The 18,846-nt window shown below is 32.0% G+C and overlaps 2 protein-coding genes across 3 annotated transcripts; both read left to right on the top strand.

Moving 5' to 3' along the window:
• The first annotated feature begins 222 nt into the window (after positions 1-222).
• LOC145108011 (putative FBD-associated F-box protein At5g56400) lies at positions 223-3,084 on the top strand. Of its 2 annotated transcripts, none has more exons than XM_079044992.1 (4): positions 223-333; positions 902-2,373; positions 2,443-2,616; positions 2,794-3,084. In XM_079044992.1, the coding sequence occupies exons 2-4, from the start codon at positions 940-942 to the stop codon at positions 2,962-2,964; spliced, it is 1,779 nt and encodes a 592-aa protein (XP_078901118.1). In that variant the 5' UTR covers positions 223-333; positions 902-939; the 3' UTR covers positions 2,965-3,084. The 2 variants fall into 2 exon arrangements, with proteins under 2 accessions (XP_078901118.1, XP_078901119.1); XM_079044993.1 differs by having other exon boundaries at positions 238-364.
• Positions 3,085-3,269: 185 nt separating this feature from the next.
• Positions 3,270-4,995, top strand: LOC145108010 (jacalin-related lectin 19-like). The gene is made up of 3 exons (XM_079044991.1): positions 3,270-3,308; positions 3,374-3,568; positions 4,478-4,995. Exons 1-3 carry the CDS (start codon positions 3,306-3,308, stop codon positions 4,835-4,837), a joined length of 558 nt encoding a protein of 185 aa, XP_078901117.1. The 5' UTR covers positions 3,270-3,305; the 3' UTR covers positions 4,838-4,995.
• The last annotated feature ends 13,851 nt before the right edge of the window (positions 4,996-18,846 follow it).

Here is an 18,846-nt window from a genome sequence, read left to right as displayed (position 1 = left end):
AACGTATTTACGCACTCGCAATGCACAAAGAACAAATTACTAGTTTTGAATTAAATACTAGATTTTTGGCTATATTTTAGAGTAAAGATTGAGCTAATTTTATCTTTTTCTTTAATTTTATGTCACTTTAGTTTATTTCTAAATTTTAAATACATATTTACTAATGGGCCAGAATGTACAAGTCCAATTCTAGAATACGTTTTAAGTTTTTGGCCACGGGATGTTAACCGACCCGTGGTTCTTAACTTGTTATACACTTGAGAGAAAAACGGTAGCAGAAGCAGGAAAACCGAGACGGCGGCCGGAGCGATCCCATCGCCGAGCCATACACAGGTTCTTCCGCAAATTTTTATCATTCTCAATGGTGGGTTATGAACACCCTCCCTTAATTGGAGTTCTGTTTAATTACTCTGATTTGCCCTAATATAATGAAATTTTATTGATTTGTGTATCAAAATTGTTCTTTTAAAGTTTTGATCTAAATTGATCGGACTTTAGAATTGTGAATGCACTACTGAGTTTTTCGATTTTTACAAACCAAGACATTTTCGATACATCGATGAATCTAATTCGCTCGTTTTCGAAGATGATTATATTCACTGATCGATTTTGAGAAAATTCTAGTGAAAACAAGTGTTGCTCTTATTTATTCAAGGATCAATACATATAAAGGCTGCTGTTAAAGTGATCGTAGATGTATTGATGATAAACTAGCGCTCTTATATTTGTATGAACAATGCACTTACACTCATGTTTAAGTAATTGATCTGTGTTTTCTTATCTTAGGGTTGCGTAATTTGCTTACATTTGGTGGAATAACTTTGTGCTGGTTATAATCATCAATTAGCTTTAGGTTTCTTTGTGGTGATTTGACATGCGTTTCATATATGTGAACATCCAGGTTGCCATAGGCTATCCAGATAGTTTAGTAAACAGAAAATGTTTATGAAAACCAGGTGGCTGATAATTGATAGACAACTGAAGAGAAACATCTCTAAAAAGCTTTTGAAGATCAACAGGAAGAAGCAAAAAACAGAACATTCATCTAGTTTGGGCAATCAAGTGGGACACAGTAAGAAGCCAAACATACAAAACAAGAAAAGTATCCCAAGTTATTCACCATTCACAACTAACAGAAAGTCAAAGAGAAAACTTTCATCCATCTTTAAGAAAGTAATCAGTAGTAGAAAGAAACGAAAGATGGAAAAGATTGATAAAGTAGATGAAGTAGTTGAACCCATTGACCGAATCTCAGAACTGCCCGAACCCATTATCCATCACATCCTCTCTCTTCTCCACTGCCCGAGAGACGTTGCCCGAATCACTGCATTATCTAAAAAATGGAGGTCAATCTGGGCTTCATTTTTCTTCTTTAACTTTGACCAAAAGAGGTTTAAAACATCAGGAGGAGACCACACTGAGAAATTCATAACTTTTGTTGACAACTCCTTAGCATCCAAACTTGATCCAATGATCAGGATACACAAATTCAAGATTTCTTTATCTCAAGTTAATCCCAAGTTGAAACTTTACACAAATAAATGGGTATATTCAGCTATAAAAAGGAATGTCAAAGAACTAGAGATTCATGTTGAAGAGAAGAAAAAGAAGCATTACATGTTACCAAATTTCATCCTCACTTCCTCTACACTAACTTCACTAAGGTTATCTGGTTGCAAGTATGATAATGAGATTGTCATTAATCTACACAATTTAAAAGAACTTTCCATAAAAAACTCTCATGTAGATAAAAATGTGATCCCGAATTTTATTCGTGGATGCCCATTGGTTGAAGATCTAAGACTAGTACATTGTACAGGAATAGGCCATCTGGAGATATCAACTCCAGTTAAGCTAACCAGGGTTGAGTTACACGAGTGCCATGGACTTGTGTTGATCAACCTTGAGGTTCCTAGTCTTACAAGCTTTTTATATATTGGGAAAAAGTCATGGTTTTGTGAAATAAACATAGGAGATTGTGAAAATTTGAAGTGTTTGACATTGAAAGATTCAAATCTTACAGATGAGGAGTTTCAAGATATGATTACAAAGTTCCCTAACCTTGAAAAGATAGCTTTAAGAGAATGTGATTATCTTGAGAGAATAACCATATTGAGTATGAAACTCAAGGAATTATCTGTGATTAGATGCAAAAATGTAGAAGAGGCTAATATTGATGCACCAAATCTGTCTGTGTTAGAGTATTTTGGTGAGAGGATGCCATTTTCTTCCATGAGTGTTGGAAGTTTGTGTGAGGCTAAACTAAATCTACAAAATAAAAAAGACAATTTTGTCCCTTTGAAGGAGTTGCTGATCTTTTTGATGAAGTTTAAGAGGAAAGGAGATTGGAAGATGGTTGTTAGCTCTAATAAGGTATTTTAATGTTATTATTATTATTATTTTTAGTGAATGAATATTCATTTGGTTTTATGGTGTTTGAAGAATGTTACTATTCATGAAGACTTGAAGAACGTTCCATATCTGACATCACATGATCTGAAGCTAGAACTTATAAAGTCTCCTGTGAAGGTGAAGGGGTATATTGGTAATTTACTACGAATGTCTCGACCAAAGACTTTGTCGTTGGTTTCATCTTCCAGTAGTGAGTTTTTAAAGGTAATCTTAGTTTAGCCTCTAGGGAATGATTTGATTTTCCTAATTATATATATAGTTATATATATTTACAATAAACAAAAACACATAAACATAAATAAAAAAGTCTATTTTATTTAAATTGTATTACTGAATTCTATTCCACTTGTTCTAACCAATATTATTTAAATTTTCTTATAGTTTGTAAAGGAGAAGATAATGTCAAGAGAAAAGAACCCAAAATGCTGTACATATTACTCAAAGAAATGCTGGCTTCATTTCATTAAAGATGTCAAAATGGTGGTTTTTGAAGGAGATGAAACATCTCAAGAACTACAACAAACTACTTTCCAATTTACATGGAAATCATAGATCTACATGTTAAAAATTGTGTTATTTAGAAATACATTATGATGCAATTAGCATGGAATGAATGTTTATTTAACACAATTAGTAATATTTATTTATATAAATCGTTTTTGTTCTTCATAAGTTTATTAATCCAACCAAGGTATATATGCAAAGGAAAAGCAAGAAGCCACTATCCTTTTTTATTCCACTAACTACGGCAGATGTTTTTTGTGTGGAATCTGAATTAGAATTGGAATCGGATTCGGATTCGTACTTTGTTTGCTCTATATATTGTCAGCAATTTGTGTGCTAAGATTATTATTATATGTTTTCTTTACATCAATTTCTTGGACTCACTCACCATGGTATGAAATCATTTTACTTGTTAATATTTTTGAAAACATGTTTGAATCCTATTTGAATAAAACAGGATAAGAGTATACAATTAGGACCATGGGGAGGAAATGGAGGGTGTTCTTGGAATGATGGAGTCCATAGTGGTGTTCGAGGAATTAGTATTGTATATGGAAGTTGCATTGATTCAATTTGTGTTACTTATGATAAGTTTGGGAAACCATTTTTGGGTGAAAAACATGGAGGAATGGGAGGAACTAAAGCTGCTCAGGTACATTTTGGCCCTTTGTTTACAGGTGAAAGTATAGGTAGTGTTTGGTATGCAGTAATAACGAGAGAGTGAAATTGAAATATAACGAGTGTAAAAGAAAACGTTATTAATGCAAGAATCAAAATTGGCAAAACCTATTAAGGGAATAAGTGGTTGAAAGTAACGGCTTAAAAAAACTGTCATCTCCAATGATAAATCGATGTCAAAACGCTGTATAAAAAGCTACCATTAGAGATGTAAAAAAGAAATATAAAACATTTTTTTATAATTATCTTTTAACATTTCATGTCTCATGGTTTAAAAAAGTGTGTGAGGCATACAACTCGATGCGAGATGGTGTAAAAACTTCTTTAAATTTGTTTTCAGTTTAATTATGATTTTCTATATACTTTTATTAGTTATATATTATATACCGTCTCTAACTTTTGCATTGGTTGAGGCGAAGGGAAAACGCCTCGTGGCACAATTCAGGAATTTGAAACCTTGCATGGTATTTGATTTGGGATTTTAAAACCTTACATGGTATTTGATTTTATTTTCATAAAGTGGTAAATAAACCTTTTTTTTTTGTTGGGGGGATTCTTTGAAATATTCAACATGTATTTTAAAGGATATGAAATATGTTTTATGTAGCAATAGATCATGTTTTTTTTTTTTCAAAATATATTCTTCATAAAATAAAATATTTTTAATTTTTAAGCAATGTATCTTGTTTAATTAAACTTTATTTTCATAAAATAACATATTTTTTTATTGTGAACAACGAACATATTTAAATTATTCATTTCATTCCTTCAATCTAAACAAATATGATAACATAATGTAACAATCAGTTTATAATGTTGTTTATTCTTTTCCATCGTAACAACTAGCCATATCAGCTTACTAAATATTAATTATTATATTCAGATTAAGTTGCAATTTCCCGAAGAGATTTTAATTAGTGTTAGTGGACATTATTGCCCTGTGGTGTACGGAGGTGGCCACGTGATTCGATCACTTACTTTTAAGAGCAACCAAAGGACATTTGGACCATTTGGGGTTGAAGAAGGGACACCCTTTAATTTTATGGCAAATGGAGGTCTTGTTGTAGGGTTTTATGGAAGAAGTGGATGGTTTTTGGATTCAATTGGGTTTTACTTATCGAGTCCTAAAGTGAGCCTCTTTCAAAGAGTCCAAACCATGTTTCAAGGGCTTAATGCTTTTGCTATCAAAGACTCTGAACAAAAGAAAACTAAGGGCTCCAAAGGTTATACTTGGGGAATATGAGTATTATGCCATTTGTTAATTGTTATGTTTGTGTTTTGTTGAGTTTGTCTGATGCATTTTATAATTTCTTTTGTGTTTTGTATCTTTTCGTATGGTGTTGTAATATTTTTTTTAAAAGCAACATATGATAAAATAAAAGTTCCATCTTTTGGTTATAAGAGTAGATTGGGTCAAATTGTTGTTTTGTTTTTCTTTCATTGGGTTTTGTTTGCAGGTTTAGGGTTATTAGCGATGCCGTCATTTGTTTGTTTGTTGGTTTAGCATGCCATAGTATGATACATGCTTTGATTTCTCTTTGTAAGATATATTGACGAAATATGGAGTATTGAGTTCAGAGATCCTCATAGAAGAAAGGAAACTACAAGAATTGACATTATGTCATAATCACCAGTTTTCTTTTCACATTTCAATCATACAAGTGTTATGATATGCATGAAATACAATATACAATTTTGCATAGTAAAATATCCACAAGTTTTATCACCATTATTAGACTAAAGTCACCTTAAAACATTAAGTAACTAAGACTTAAGTATGCTTTTGTCTTTTCTAAATCATTTAAGGATATCAATTTTTCCTTTAAAAATAACCTATAGAGTTAAAAACTCATAAGTAAGCCATGAACCCCATTAGGAAAAATCCACATGTACTCACTTTTTGTAGTTAGGGTCAATTAACAAATACATTTTCCTTCACTTGGTACTTCATGACCAATTTTCTACAATTCCTATACATACAATAGTTAATACTCATAAGAAATCATTTCTAGTAATAAGGGTCCAATTCAACCTATAATTTAGTTTTAGCTTTCGTCTATCTCATACCTTTTTCATGTCATAACTTTGAACCATAACTCACTACTTGCAACATGTTAAAAATCATGGATAACATGTTCATGTGATTTTAATTGATAAATATACTTGCTCACTTTCAATTATCTAGCAAATTACCAAGCTAGGGTTTTAGGTCAAAATCCACAAAGGCTAATGTCATAAAAACCCTTAAGTTTTCAGGGTTTTGTCGGTTTTGCCCAAAGTTAAATTTTATGTCCGTTTTTACCCTAACATTTTCCAAAAAATGTTCGGTTTTATCCTTTTACCGGTGATAACAGGTTACCATTATATTAACTTCGTAAAAAAAACCCTTAAGTTTACAGTTTTTTTTACGTTTTTACCCTTAAGTTTATAATTTTTTAACACTTTTACCTTATGTATTTTTTTTTTCATATTATACGTATTCAAGCAGAAAAATCATATTTATAAACGAAAATTTTTTAATTAAGTATTGTATTTACATTTTTTAATGTTAATTATATATATATATATATATATATATATATATATATATATATATATATATATATGTGTGTGTGTGTATGTGTGTGTGTATGGATTTTTTTTTCTTGGATAAACCATTTAAGATGTAAAAAAAACAAATTAATATGTTTTTAGAACTACAAATACGTATTTTTATGTATTTAAAAATATACATATCAATAAAAAAAACTTGTTCATTCATAAACATGTTTATATAAGTATATACATATATTTTTAGAAGTGTAAATATGTATTTTGATATATGTTTTTTTTTAAGTATAAATAATTTTTAGAAGTATAGATACATATTAATATATAAAAATGTAAAAAATATGTATTTATACTTCTAAAAACTATATCTATAAAACACATATTCATAATTCTAAAAATATTATTTATCTTTTTAAATGGTATAACCATGCAAAAACACAAACACAAACAAACAAACATATATATATATATATATATATATATATATATATATATATATATATATATATATATATATAACATTAAAAAAATATAAATACAATATTTAATTAAATATTTTTTCGTATATAAATACGATTTTTCTGCATAAATATGTATATTATGAAAAAAATATACTTAGGGTAAAAGTGTAAAAAAAATTATAAACTTAAGGGTAAAAACGCAAAAAAATGGTAAACTTAAGGGTTTTTTTACGAATTTAATATAATGGTAACCTGGAAAACCTGTTATCACCGGTAAAAGGGTAAAATCGAACATTTTTTCGAAAATGTTTGGGTAAAAACGGAGATAAATTTCAACTTTGGGCAAAACCGACAAAACCCTGTAAACTTGAGGGTTTTAATGACATTAACCCAATCCACAATTCACATATCATATTCTATAAGCTTTAACCTTGATGTTTTATGGTAAAATATGTTTACTATACTCACTTCATCATCATAATTAAGACTTGTACTCATATACAAGACACATATTCCAAGGTTCATGAGTTTTCTTCCCTTTTACCCATCAAACCTTCAATTTTTACTTTCTTTATAGATAACCTGCTTTCATAATCTTAAACAACATGATCTAACATTAATTCTAACATACAATCATGCATCTTCAATTAGAATTCATGACCAAGTTACATGGACTGTATTTTCTATACATAGAGAAACACGGGTCGTGTTTGTTCCAGATGTCCCAACTTAGGCAATGTAATTTCATTAGCTCATGCAATATTTTTCCTCAATTGTAAAACTTTCATAACTCTCTAATACAAATTCATATTAGATTGATTATTTTTGCTAGGGGTTCCTTGTTATCTTGGTTGAATTTTAAAATAAAGAATCAATCTATTTGATGCATATAATTCTGAAATACATAGCCTCAAAAATAGGATAGGATATTAGGTATCGATATTGTCAGACACTAGTAAAAATTTATTTTCAAAATGTCATAACTTTTTCATTTTAACTTTAAAGGACTTGATTCTTTATGAATTATCTCCTTTATTATCTCAAATACATATTTTAACTTTTATATCATATTTATTATTTACTTATACTCAATTCCCATAACCCTACACATGGGTACTTATCAATTTTGGAACTTATATGTTTCACCAATTTCTCTTACATATTCATCGTGATTCTTACTATATGCATTATAAACTTATACACTTATATTAAGAACTGCATAAACAATATGGTCCAACATAAATTCATTAATTGGAAATCGTAATCCTTTTTGTTCCATAATGAATATGTACCAAAAGTTTTTATGTAGTTGTCATATCCTTGTTTTACTTCCATCTTAATACATAATGTATTTTATATTCCACCATAATATACTTAATTCTTAAACATAAAAAGTCTAACTCTTGTCATTTACAAATATCAGTTCTTATACTATTCCATTTCTTACATTTTGAAAATCTTGTGCCCAAACCACCCTTAAGCTTATTATGTTTCATTCAATATCTTAACATGATTAACATTTTATAATATTACATCATAACTAGAAAAAGGGTATTATGCATTTGTAAGATTAAAGATTACAATTTGATGATTGACAAGACATTGTAATTATGTTTCTATTAGTTTCCAGCTTGATTTGATTGAGTTTAGCATTAAGGACTTAATTTTATAGGCTAATTTAGACAGTTTGAAATTCCTTTGATATCTTGAGCCTCCTAAATCCTAGATAGTTTAACATCTAGAAGTCTTATCTTCTGAATACGGTTCAATAATGTATGTTTATTTGAAATTCTTAAAGATAAATATTGTTCAAGTTCAAATATACTAATGAGGATCAAACCAGCCAAATTCAAGATAAAAACAAAAGTATCCCGACAATTTCGAATGATCAATTTAATTATATTAGTAATTATGTAATTCTAGTTAATGTTCTTACATAGTTCTATTTTGTGATCACTGAGAGTTATTATTTAGGTCTCAATTAGATATCAGAAAGTTTGTCAATAACCTAAAGTGTGTCTGAGATTATTCAGTATTTTCAAAGTTGATTAATATGATGTTATTTAGTTTCACCATGCATGTATGTTAACAATATGTTTATTTCATTATATGGGACCAACATAAACCATACCCTTCATTGAAAAAGGATTTAAAAGATTGGTCAGTTGTTTTCAAGACAAAATAAATAGGAATATATGAAGTCCTTGAATCTATATGTGAACTTGAGGATAATTAAAACATGGAAATGAACCACTTTAAGATTGAGGAACGAAGTAAGTATATGAATGAAGAAAGTAATAATGAACCACATATATAGATCTCTTTAAAAATGTATCAATACAAAATGAAGAAAGGACTAATGAAAAGGACAGATAGTTTAGATAGTTTAGATAGTTTTCAAAGTTTGAAGATACATAAACTAATGAAGACGAACTTGATTTATCTGACCATTTTTCTAGACACTAAGAACATTTTTTTTCTTGTTTTCCATTTTAAATTACTTGATATCATATGGTATATCTACTTTAAGTATTTTTTTTATCATATGATATCACTATTTTAATATGTTGTTTTCAATTTTAAACTATATATCAAACCATCCTTCTTTTGTTAAGTACATGTTTTTTATATCTACATATGGTTCGTTCAGATGATACTCCAGAAGAATATGGTCGAGTCAAATAAGAGTTAGTGGTAGTACGGGGGAGTTTAGAAAACATGGGCAAGTATTTGTTGGTATTCGTAGAGGATAAGGACACTACTAATTCCTAATGGTAGTCTTATTGCGTATATTCGTATGGGAGTAGTAGTGGGGCCAATATGGGTAATGTATGGACCAATGGGTTGGATTATGATTAATTTTCAATACATTGAAATCACACACAACATAAACAACCATAAAAACAAGAATCCACTAGGATCATAGATTCAGTGATTCCATGCAACTAAAAGAGCTAGAAAGTTAAGATGGTAATTATACCTTTCTTATGTTTAATTTCTTTTATTTCTTCTTGGATGATTAGAGATCCCAAACCAGATATCATCTCTTGTGGAAGCACCCAATATCACGATCAAGTAGTTAGACAACACCATTCTTCCATTGTTATCTAGAGCTTGACAACCCAAACCTATTTGGAGAAAGGGCCACAAGCTTGAACAAAACATGAGGAAAAATGAATTTAATTAAGTATTTATCCCTTAATTCAAGGGATAAATACTTACTAATTCAACTCCAACATAGTTATACTTAGACCCTTTTAGTTTCTTTAGTTTCTAATTAACTTACCATAAGGTGATAAGTTAACAAACTAGTCCCGTTGATTTTCCTTTTGTCATTTTATGTTTAAATCATGTCTTACATGTAACCCAAAAGGACCCTACTATTTATAGAAATATTATCAACTTGTTGTGACCATGAGTATACTTCCAACACAATAAACGTAAGACTCACACATTTCATTAATTATAAAAATTAGAGACCATCTATAACAATTAGGATTACAAGTATCATTGTAAGGATGATGGGAACAACGAGACTAATGTGCATGGATCAAATGTCGCATATACATGCTAACTTATGCTTCTTTCAATGTACCGGTTGAATGGGTTGATGCACGATATTTATTTATTATTAAAAACATGTTGATTACTGATGTTATAACTATACTTATTTTGTAGGTTTAATGAAAAGGATGTGAGACTTTAGATCAAGTGTATCATATATTAATTCTATAATACTCTTTGTCCGACATGGAGAAATTTTGATGAGGTCACACATTTGTGTATGTTTGAGAATTTATGGGTCATTCAATAAAAATATTTATAATTTTATGTTTATTTGATTTAATTTTACTATTGATAGATTTTATAAGTTATAATTCAAAGCATGAGGTGAAATAACTTAACTCTAAAGTTCACATGCAACCTATTTGGATCTAAGTTTGCTTTATTGATAGCTATAATCTATGAACATCAAAGAACCCTAAGGAGGCCCTACTATAATCGAAATTAACAAATGATTAGGGTTTACATACCTTTTGATTATTATAACAAATAATCAAAACAATTCCTTCTTCAAATGTATTGGAAAGCAAGCACCAGAAATCTAATGCCTCTAATGGTTTTTACTCAAACCCTAGCAATTTAAACACTTGAGGGGAGAGGAAGGGAGAGTAGAATTTTGTCTATTCCTTTGAGTGCAAGAGTGGACAAAAATAAGGAGTCAAAGGGCTCTATTTATAGCCGATACAAGGAGCCTTGGAAACCCTAATTTGAATATTATATTAATATTTCAAATTTGGTAATTATCTAACTCCTTAATTATCTTTAAGGATTAATTTAAAACCCTTAAAAAAACTCCCAAAAAAAGTCTATGACCCATGGAAGGTTTTGGAATCTCTCTTGTATTGGAATAGTGTCCAAGGTCATTAACTATTGGTCATATTTCTAATAATAGCAGGGTCCTTTTGGGTTGCCCTCAAGACCCAAATTGAGTAGAATAAATAAAGGAGAAATTGGTTTATTAAGTATTATGGTTAATAATTAATTAGAAACTAATTGGAAATATATTTTGGAAATATATATTGGAAATTAATTAACAGTTTAATTAATTAAAGGGTTGAATGTTCATTAATCGATAGTTGGTTAATCAAGAATGTTCCAGAACCTTATGGAATTAGGGTTGGATGAAAATCACTCCATCCCACATGGGAAAGGAGTGAAATTTCGTGGTTAGGCCTCCATCCCACATGGGAAGGAGTACTAAACCTAAGGAGGCATCCAAGGGTATAAATAGGGCCTTAGGGATTTCATTCCTCCTTGCACCTTGGCTTGAAGTTTCGCCAACCCTTCTTCCTCCCCCTCTTAGGGACGATTTCTAACCCCTTTGGGTTTGTGAAATTGACCCTTCTCCTAGTTATTTTATTCCACTCTTTGGTGTCATTGGGTGTGATACCATTAGAGGGATTCTGGTTTGGATCCTTTCATCCAAGCAACTTCATGGAGGTTCAAGATCTCAAGCATGGAGATCAAGGGCTACATAAGAGGTATGTTTTCTTACTTATGTTTTAGTTTTCTATGGTTGATGTAATTAGCGTGAGCCATAGATCTATAGGATGCATGTATACTTAGGTATATTGTTGTTTCGATTTTTCCGCTGCCTAGTTTTAGAGTGTATTTGATGCATAGAAAACCCAACAGTGGTATCAGAGCCATTGGTTCATGGTTACTATCACCCTACATCCATGTTTTCTGAAAATATTGTTTTGGAACTGAATGATGAAAGTTTAATTGAAAATTTTGTAATTTGATGAAAAACCCTAATAAGCAAGATTAAAAATCGATAATGCTGATCTGCTAAGGTTCACAACGTGACATAGTTGTTCACGACGTGAACCTTAGCAGATCAGCATTATCGATTTTTAATCTTGCTTATTTTTCGAATTCAAGCTTTATCTTGCATGGATAAATACCTAATTGGATTAAATCTGGAAAATTAAATATTATTTAAATGTGTTTATTTAAATTTGAATATTTATGGATAAATATTATTTAATCATATTTTAAATTTGGATATTTATTATTATTTAATGGTTTTAAATATTTTAATATTATTTGTAATAGAGATTTATAAATTTGAATATTACACCCTTATAATTTATTAATTGTTACATTGTGTCCTCGCAATTAATTAGAATTAATAATAGACAAGTAAATTTAAAGAGTTTTAAATTTACCCCTTGTATTTATATATATTTATATATATTAGAATTGTGTCTATTATATGTATAAGAAAGTTACAACATGCGCCCTCGTATGTTTAAATATTGACATTGTCAGTCTTACCTTGACTAGGCTCACCCGTTCTAATGTAGGGGTTTTGAGGAGGTCTCTTTGATTCCTAATGAGGTCGGTTTTTAATATGCTTCGCGCTTACCACCCTCACCGCCCTATTGCATTTTGAGAATGGTGTTACCGAAAAGGTTTGATAGTGATAATGGTCAATCTAAAAGTATTCTAAATACAAGTATAAAACAAAATCCCGTTTTATTAATAGAATGTGAGTTTATATTATCCATGAAAATTGCACATTCTCTTTATATTCTGTTGGTGGAGCTCGCGTGGTTAACCGGCACATCAATCTAGAATATAGTTGAGAATGATATGGAACTCGCGAATCTCAAGCGTAACTTGAGCCGGGGACCATGCGATTTTGCAAGGTTAATTCTCAATCTATTTAATGTGAATCTTATGTTACCCATAAAAGTTGCACATTCTCTTTATAACTTGTTGATGGAGCTCGCGTGGTTAACCGACACGTCAATTTGAGAGTATAGGTAGAAAATGATGTGGAACTCGCGAATCTCAAGCGTAACTTGAGCCAGGGACCATGCGATTTTGTATGGTCGATTCACCATCTGTTCAATGATCCACGGCGACCCCGTCATTGAATTTGAGATGAACATAATATGAGATTAACATGCCATTGATAGTCAATGAATCTCAAAGATCTAGGAATTTCGTGGTGATCGAAATTGGCAAAGGGCTTTGCCTACCTAAATAACTTTATGGTGTGTTTACGGCATCCCTTTACACATCATGGAGCCAAATATGGATCCTAGCCTTCTAAAATAATTTTATTTAGGGTGATTATTTTCTAAGGATAAGTAAAACAAACTATAATGAAATTTGTTATTGAATGATGTCTATAACCTTATCCACTAAAATCTACTGCTATAAACCTTTAAAAGGATTAGCTATGAGGATGATCAATCTTGTCCTAAACGAAAGGAAAGATCATGCCTTTGTTAAAGCTCTTCCTAGGTTACTTCAAACAATGCATTCTAAATTGTTAGAAAGAGCAATTATCAAATGTACATTATTAATTGACATATTGAAGTAAAATGGAATTTCCTTGAGTTAGAAGTTGACTAGGGTTAGTCAACTAGCTGACATGTACATATGATCAATTCATTTTGATTTTGATATGAACAACTTGGAATGACCATGAAGGAGTTGTGTAGCATGTTGAAGTTTCCTTTTGGAAATAACATGGCAATCATAGAAACTCATACTTCAAAACACTCCCATATTTTACTATAATGAATAGAAGTGTCAAGAAGAAAGCCAATTGCCCATGGTTTAAAAGGCGATTAGTATATGTAATCTAGGCCCTAATACCTAGGACAAAGGAAGGCTTATTCCAGACATGTTCTGATAGCTATTTGTTTCCATAAAAAGAAAAGGACTAAGAAATCAAATTTACCCAAATGTATATTTGAGGTGAAAGGACTGGAACATGAAGAAGTTAAATTTGATCATGGATCACGAGCCCGTGCTACTTTCCACTGGATCAAAAGATAACTAGTTCTTCCATGTTTGTTATTCAATCAAATATATGGATTTATAATGCCATCAAAACATTACTTCTAAACCTTGAGTGTGTTGCTAAGGATTAGTGATGACATTTGCAAGAATGTGCAGTCACTAAAATGAAGTAAGAAGACTAAAACATGGAGAAGATAATTTGATCATGAATGCCAAGCCCTTGCTACATTCATAGGATCAAAAGACAACTTTTTCCAAAATGTGTAGTCGATGGTGTTATAATTTGAAATTGTTTATACTATGAAACTAGTATAGTAACAATAGTTCAAAGTTGATTCAAATATTTGAATAAGGTGTACTATTATGACTGGATCGTTCAGATTAATCACAATAGGTAATTATTCAAATACATCCAAAGGTTTGGGTGAAATGTATTTGTGGAATCATAGTCTTGGATACATAAATGAGAAATGAATTACCAAATATCCAGTTGGAACGTATTTTGGATATCATTTGGCCTCAAGTCTTATGATAAATGCAAATCTTGTTTATCAAGATAGATGATGAAAATCACTGGGTGATGTGAGTATCTGTTGGAATTAGTTCACTCTAATAGACCGTTCAGATTAACCATGATACATGGTAAGACCAACTTTGTATGAATGTGAGTCTGGAACCTTTCAAGTGTTCAGAGCTCTCATAAAGTGAAGTTGAGAATCCATTGGGCAATAGGATGAGACACTCATAGTGAGAATCTCAGTCCAAACTTTATCGATCATCTAAGTAATTGTGAAAGAGTTTCATGATCTGTCTCCTCCCAAAACACTGCCACTACGAAGTGTTAGTTGGATAGAGAAACAAATTGTTCATTGATTTTGTACTAGATGAGTCGCACTGTGTTTGCTGACAATTCGCGGATTGTACCATGAATAGTGTTACAAGAAGTCCTTTGGTCTTGTGCCAACTAAGTAGGTTCTTGAAACACTCTATGGTATGTGAAGTGGGATTCTATCCTCACTGCCATATATGGAAGTCTACGATTATGAGGCTTACACTCGTCGTGAAGCGCTCGACAATCTAGGACTTTGATTAAAGATGTGTTATCTCGTTGGAGAGCCCATCAAGCATTTTGGATAAATGTTTAACAACCTTCTGAGAACAAAGTGTATGTTGCTCAAAGGGTAGTCTTCCAAGAGAGGGAGCTGATTTCCAAAAGGGCTAGTGGGAGCCACATTGATCTTGATAAGATTCAAGAGTCAACCAACGAAGAGCCTAAAGTTGGACATAACATTCAATTTGGAATTAAAAGATCTATTAAGGAAACTGACATATTTCCATTTTTCCTTATAGATCTAATAGAAGACGTCATGGACCTAGTTATATAAGAGTTTATATTGCTAAGGTATTTGAGTCACTGGTAGATAGCAATCAGAGTGTACCAACTATCGGAAGCTATGGTAGGCCCTAAAGGCTACAACATGGAAGGAGGAATTGGAAAGCGAGATTCAATCCATGTATGTTGTAATTTGGTAGATCAAGCACTTGACCTTATCCCTTAAGTGCAAGTGGATCTTCAAGTAGAGACAATCATGGATAGGAACAAACACATAATTAAACCAAGATAGGTTTTGAAGGATGTGTAAATAAGCATCTCGCAGGATGGATCATTATTTCAATGAGAAAGTTCAAAGAGTTTGAATTTCGAGAAATAAAGATAAGCCATATATATGTCAAAGCTAGTGGGAGTAATTGGATTCTTTGTTTCAATGAGAATATTCGAGGAGTTTGAATTTCAAGAAACATAGATAAGCCATATATATGTCAGTGCTAGTGGGAGCACTGTAGTCATCCTTGTATTGTACATAGATAATGTATGATTCATAGGAAATTATATTCTAACTTAGCAAGTGTAAAAGCTTGGCTTGGTATGAGAATTGTTTCGCTATGATATACATGGGAGATACAACACACATACATAATAAGGATCTATGGAGATATATCTAAGTGATTCATTGGATTAAGGCAAAGTACATTGAATGTTGAGGAAACTCGACATGCAGAACTCAAAAAGGAGTTTAGGCTGGCATGACATTGTGCAATGCGAATGTCCTAGTTCTACTATTGAGCTAAATCAAATGAGTCGTGTCCCACATGCTTCTGCTATGGGATCGATCATAAATGCCATGACATGTACTAGATCTAATGACTCGTATGCCTTGACCATGACAAGTTTGATTAGATCAATTTGGCAAGAATCAATGAATCAAGATCAAGAATATTCTTAAGTGTCCTTGGAGGACAGAAGAGATGATCTTGATCGTATGGAATAGATCATTGTAAGAGTTACATTGATGCTAAGTTCCGCACTAATAAAGGCAATTCCGTTCGCAGTCGGAATTCGTGCTTTTACTGAATAGTGATATATTAGCTTGACAGAGTACCAGGTAATACACCATAGTGGATTCAACAAAATTAGAGTATATTGCGGTTGGTTAAAATGCAAAGAAAAAAATGTGACTAAAAGAAATTCATTAGTGACATCTTTGTTGAAATTCAATCATTGATGGTCCTTATGAAGTTTCTTGTGACTTTGGGTGAACTTACCTCGAGTATGGATCCCAAGTCACACGAGCTCACATGAAACATACTCAGTAAGTACCAACACACTTGATAGTGAGTCAAATGTAAAGACATCATAGTCAATATGTCATATCGAAAGATAATCTTGTCGATCCATTCCTAAGCCGATGTCATTGACCAAGTCTGACAGTCAGACAAAGTCGAGAGGCATTAGATTTGCAAGTGAATTGGCTTAAAAAACTCTTAGTTTGGTTTGTTTTAAAACTCGATAACTTTAAGCGGTATAAGTTTTAATTTGATTTGGCGATTATTAAGTGGTGATCTTAATATATGATGGATTTCGGTCATTTCAATTAGCTTATCACTGCGTTCTCACTTTTACATGTTTGGAACCCACTTCCCGAGTATTAATTTACTCAAACGTCCACAGTCGGTCATACTCTTGGAAGTAAGTAGTGATTCAAGACTGTCATGAGTATTGGTGGATTGCCCATATTGATTAGACATAGCATAGTGATTGCGCTAACACTCATGAGTGCTTAATAGAGATTTAAGTATTGGACCAACCCACACTTAGAGATTACTTCATGGATTCAGTCACAAGTAATTCTAAGACGATAATATCTTCTATTCTTCAAACCTAGATACATGTGGGATTTTGCTCTATGATTCTGTTATGCATTGGTCTACTCCAACGCTAACCGTAACTGGTAGTTATAAAGGGTATGTCCATGTGTGACATGATGAAATAGAAAAAAACTATGTGGTCGAAGTTTATTTGTTCCTTCTGCCTCAATAGGAGAAGCGATATCTATGGGCCCCTCGATGATTTAGTGCTGACATCTAAAGTGCTTGGCCGAGCCCTGACTGGAATTGATGTGTTCGATTTAGTAGTCAGATGCAGTCGTCACAAATCTATATCGGGAAACATAATTTTGAATTCTGAGATTGACCATTATCCATGTCTCGAATTCATACAGATATCATAGAATGAAGGGATAGTTGATCACTTATCTAAGGGCTGAATCTTGATTAGATCAAGAGTTCGGTAGTTGCATTGGATGGCTAACTCTCTGTTGATTATTGAGAAATATTGGTCCTCATATAGTTGATGACTTGTCCAAGTGGGAGACTATTGGAATAGTGTCCAAGGTCATTAACTATTGGTCATATTTCTAATAATAGTAGGGTCCTTTTGGGTTGCCCTCAAGACCCAAATTGAGTAGAATAAATAAAGGAGAAATTGGTTTATTAATTATTATGGTTAATAATTAATTAGAAACTAATTGGAAATATATTTTGGAAATATATATTGGAAATTAATTAACAGTTTAATTAATTAAAGGGTTGAATGTTGATTAATCGATAGTTGGTTAATCAGGAATGTTCCAGAACCTTATTGGATTAGGGTTGGATGAAAATCACTCCATCCCACATGGGAAAGGAGTGAAATTTCGTGGTTAGGCCTCCATCCCACATGGGAAGGAGTACTAAACCTAAGGAGGCATCCAAGGCTATAAATAGGGCCTTAGGGATTTCATTCCTCCTTGCACCTTGGTTTGAAGTTTCGCTAACCCTTCTTCCTCCCCCTCTTAGAGACGATTTCTAACCCCTTTGGGTTTGTGAAATTGACCCTTCTCCTAGTTATTTTATTCCACTCTTTGGTGTCATTGGGTGTGATACCATTAGAGGGATTCTGGTTTGGATCCTTTCATCCAAGCAACTTCATGGAGGTTCAAGATCTCAAGCATGGAGATCAAGGGCTACAGAAGAGGTATGTTTTCTTACTTATGTTTTAGTTTTCTAGGGTTGATGTAATTAGCATGAAGCCATAGATCCATAGGATGCATGTACACTTAGGTATATCGTTGTTTCGATTTTTCCGCTGCCTAGTTTTAGAGTGTATTTGATGCATAGAAAACCCAACATCTTGTTCAACTATTGAACAATTACAACTTAAGTCCCTATAATTTTAATTAATCCCAAAATTAATTCCAATTAATTTATGATTAATTATGTAACATCCAAAAAATCATGACCAAAAATTTCATTTTAATAAATTAATAAAACCATAAGTTATCAAAACATTATCATCAGAGTTCCATATCAAAAATCAGAGTAAAACATCCCATGTTAAACATCATGGTGTGTGCGATGCAGTCATCCCGAGCTCTTCCCTCTGCTACCGGAAGTACCCGAAACCAATACTGAAAACTGTAAGCACGAAGCTTAATGAGTTCCCCAACCTACCACATACCATACACATAACCACATACTAGGCCCCCGCCCGCTGCATCGGGACTTGCCCGACGTTAGACTCGCTCCGGCATCGGGA

Source organism: Lactuca virosa, chromosome 4, assembly GCF_052849685.1.
Source record: "Lactuca virosa cultivar CGN04683 chromosome 4, Lactuca_virosa_CGN04683_v6, whole genome shotgun sequence".
Classification (NCBI taxonomy): Eukaryota; Viridiplantae; Streptophyta; class Magnoliopsida; order Asterales; family Asteraceae; genus Lactuca; species Lactuca virosa.
The sequence above is the reverse complement of the archived record's forward strand: the minus strand, read 5'-3'. Positions and strand labels throughout refer to the sequence as shown.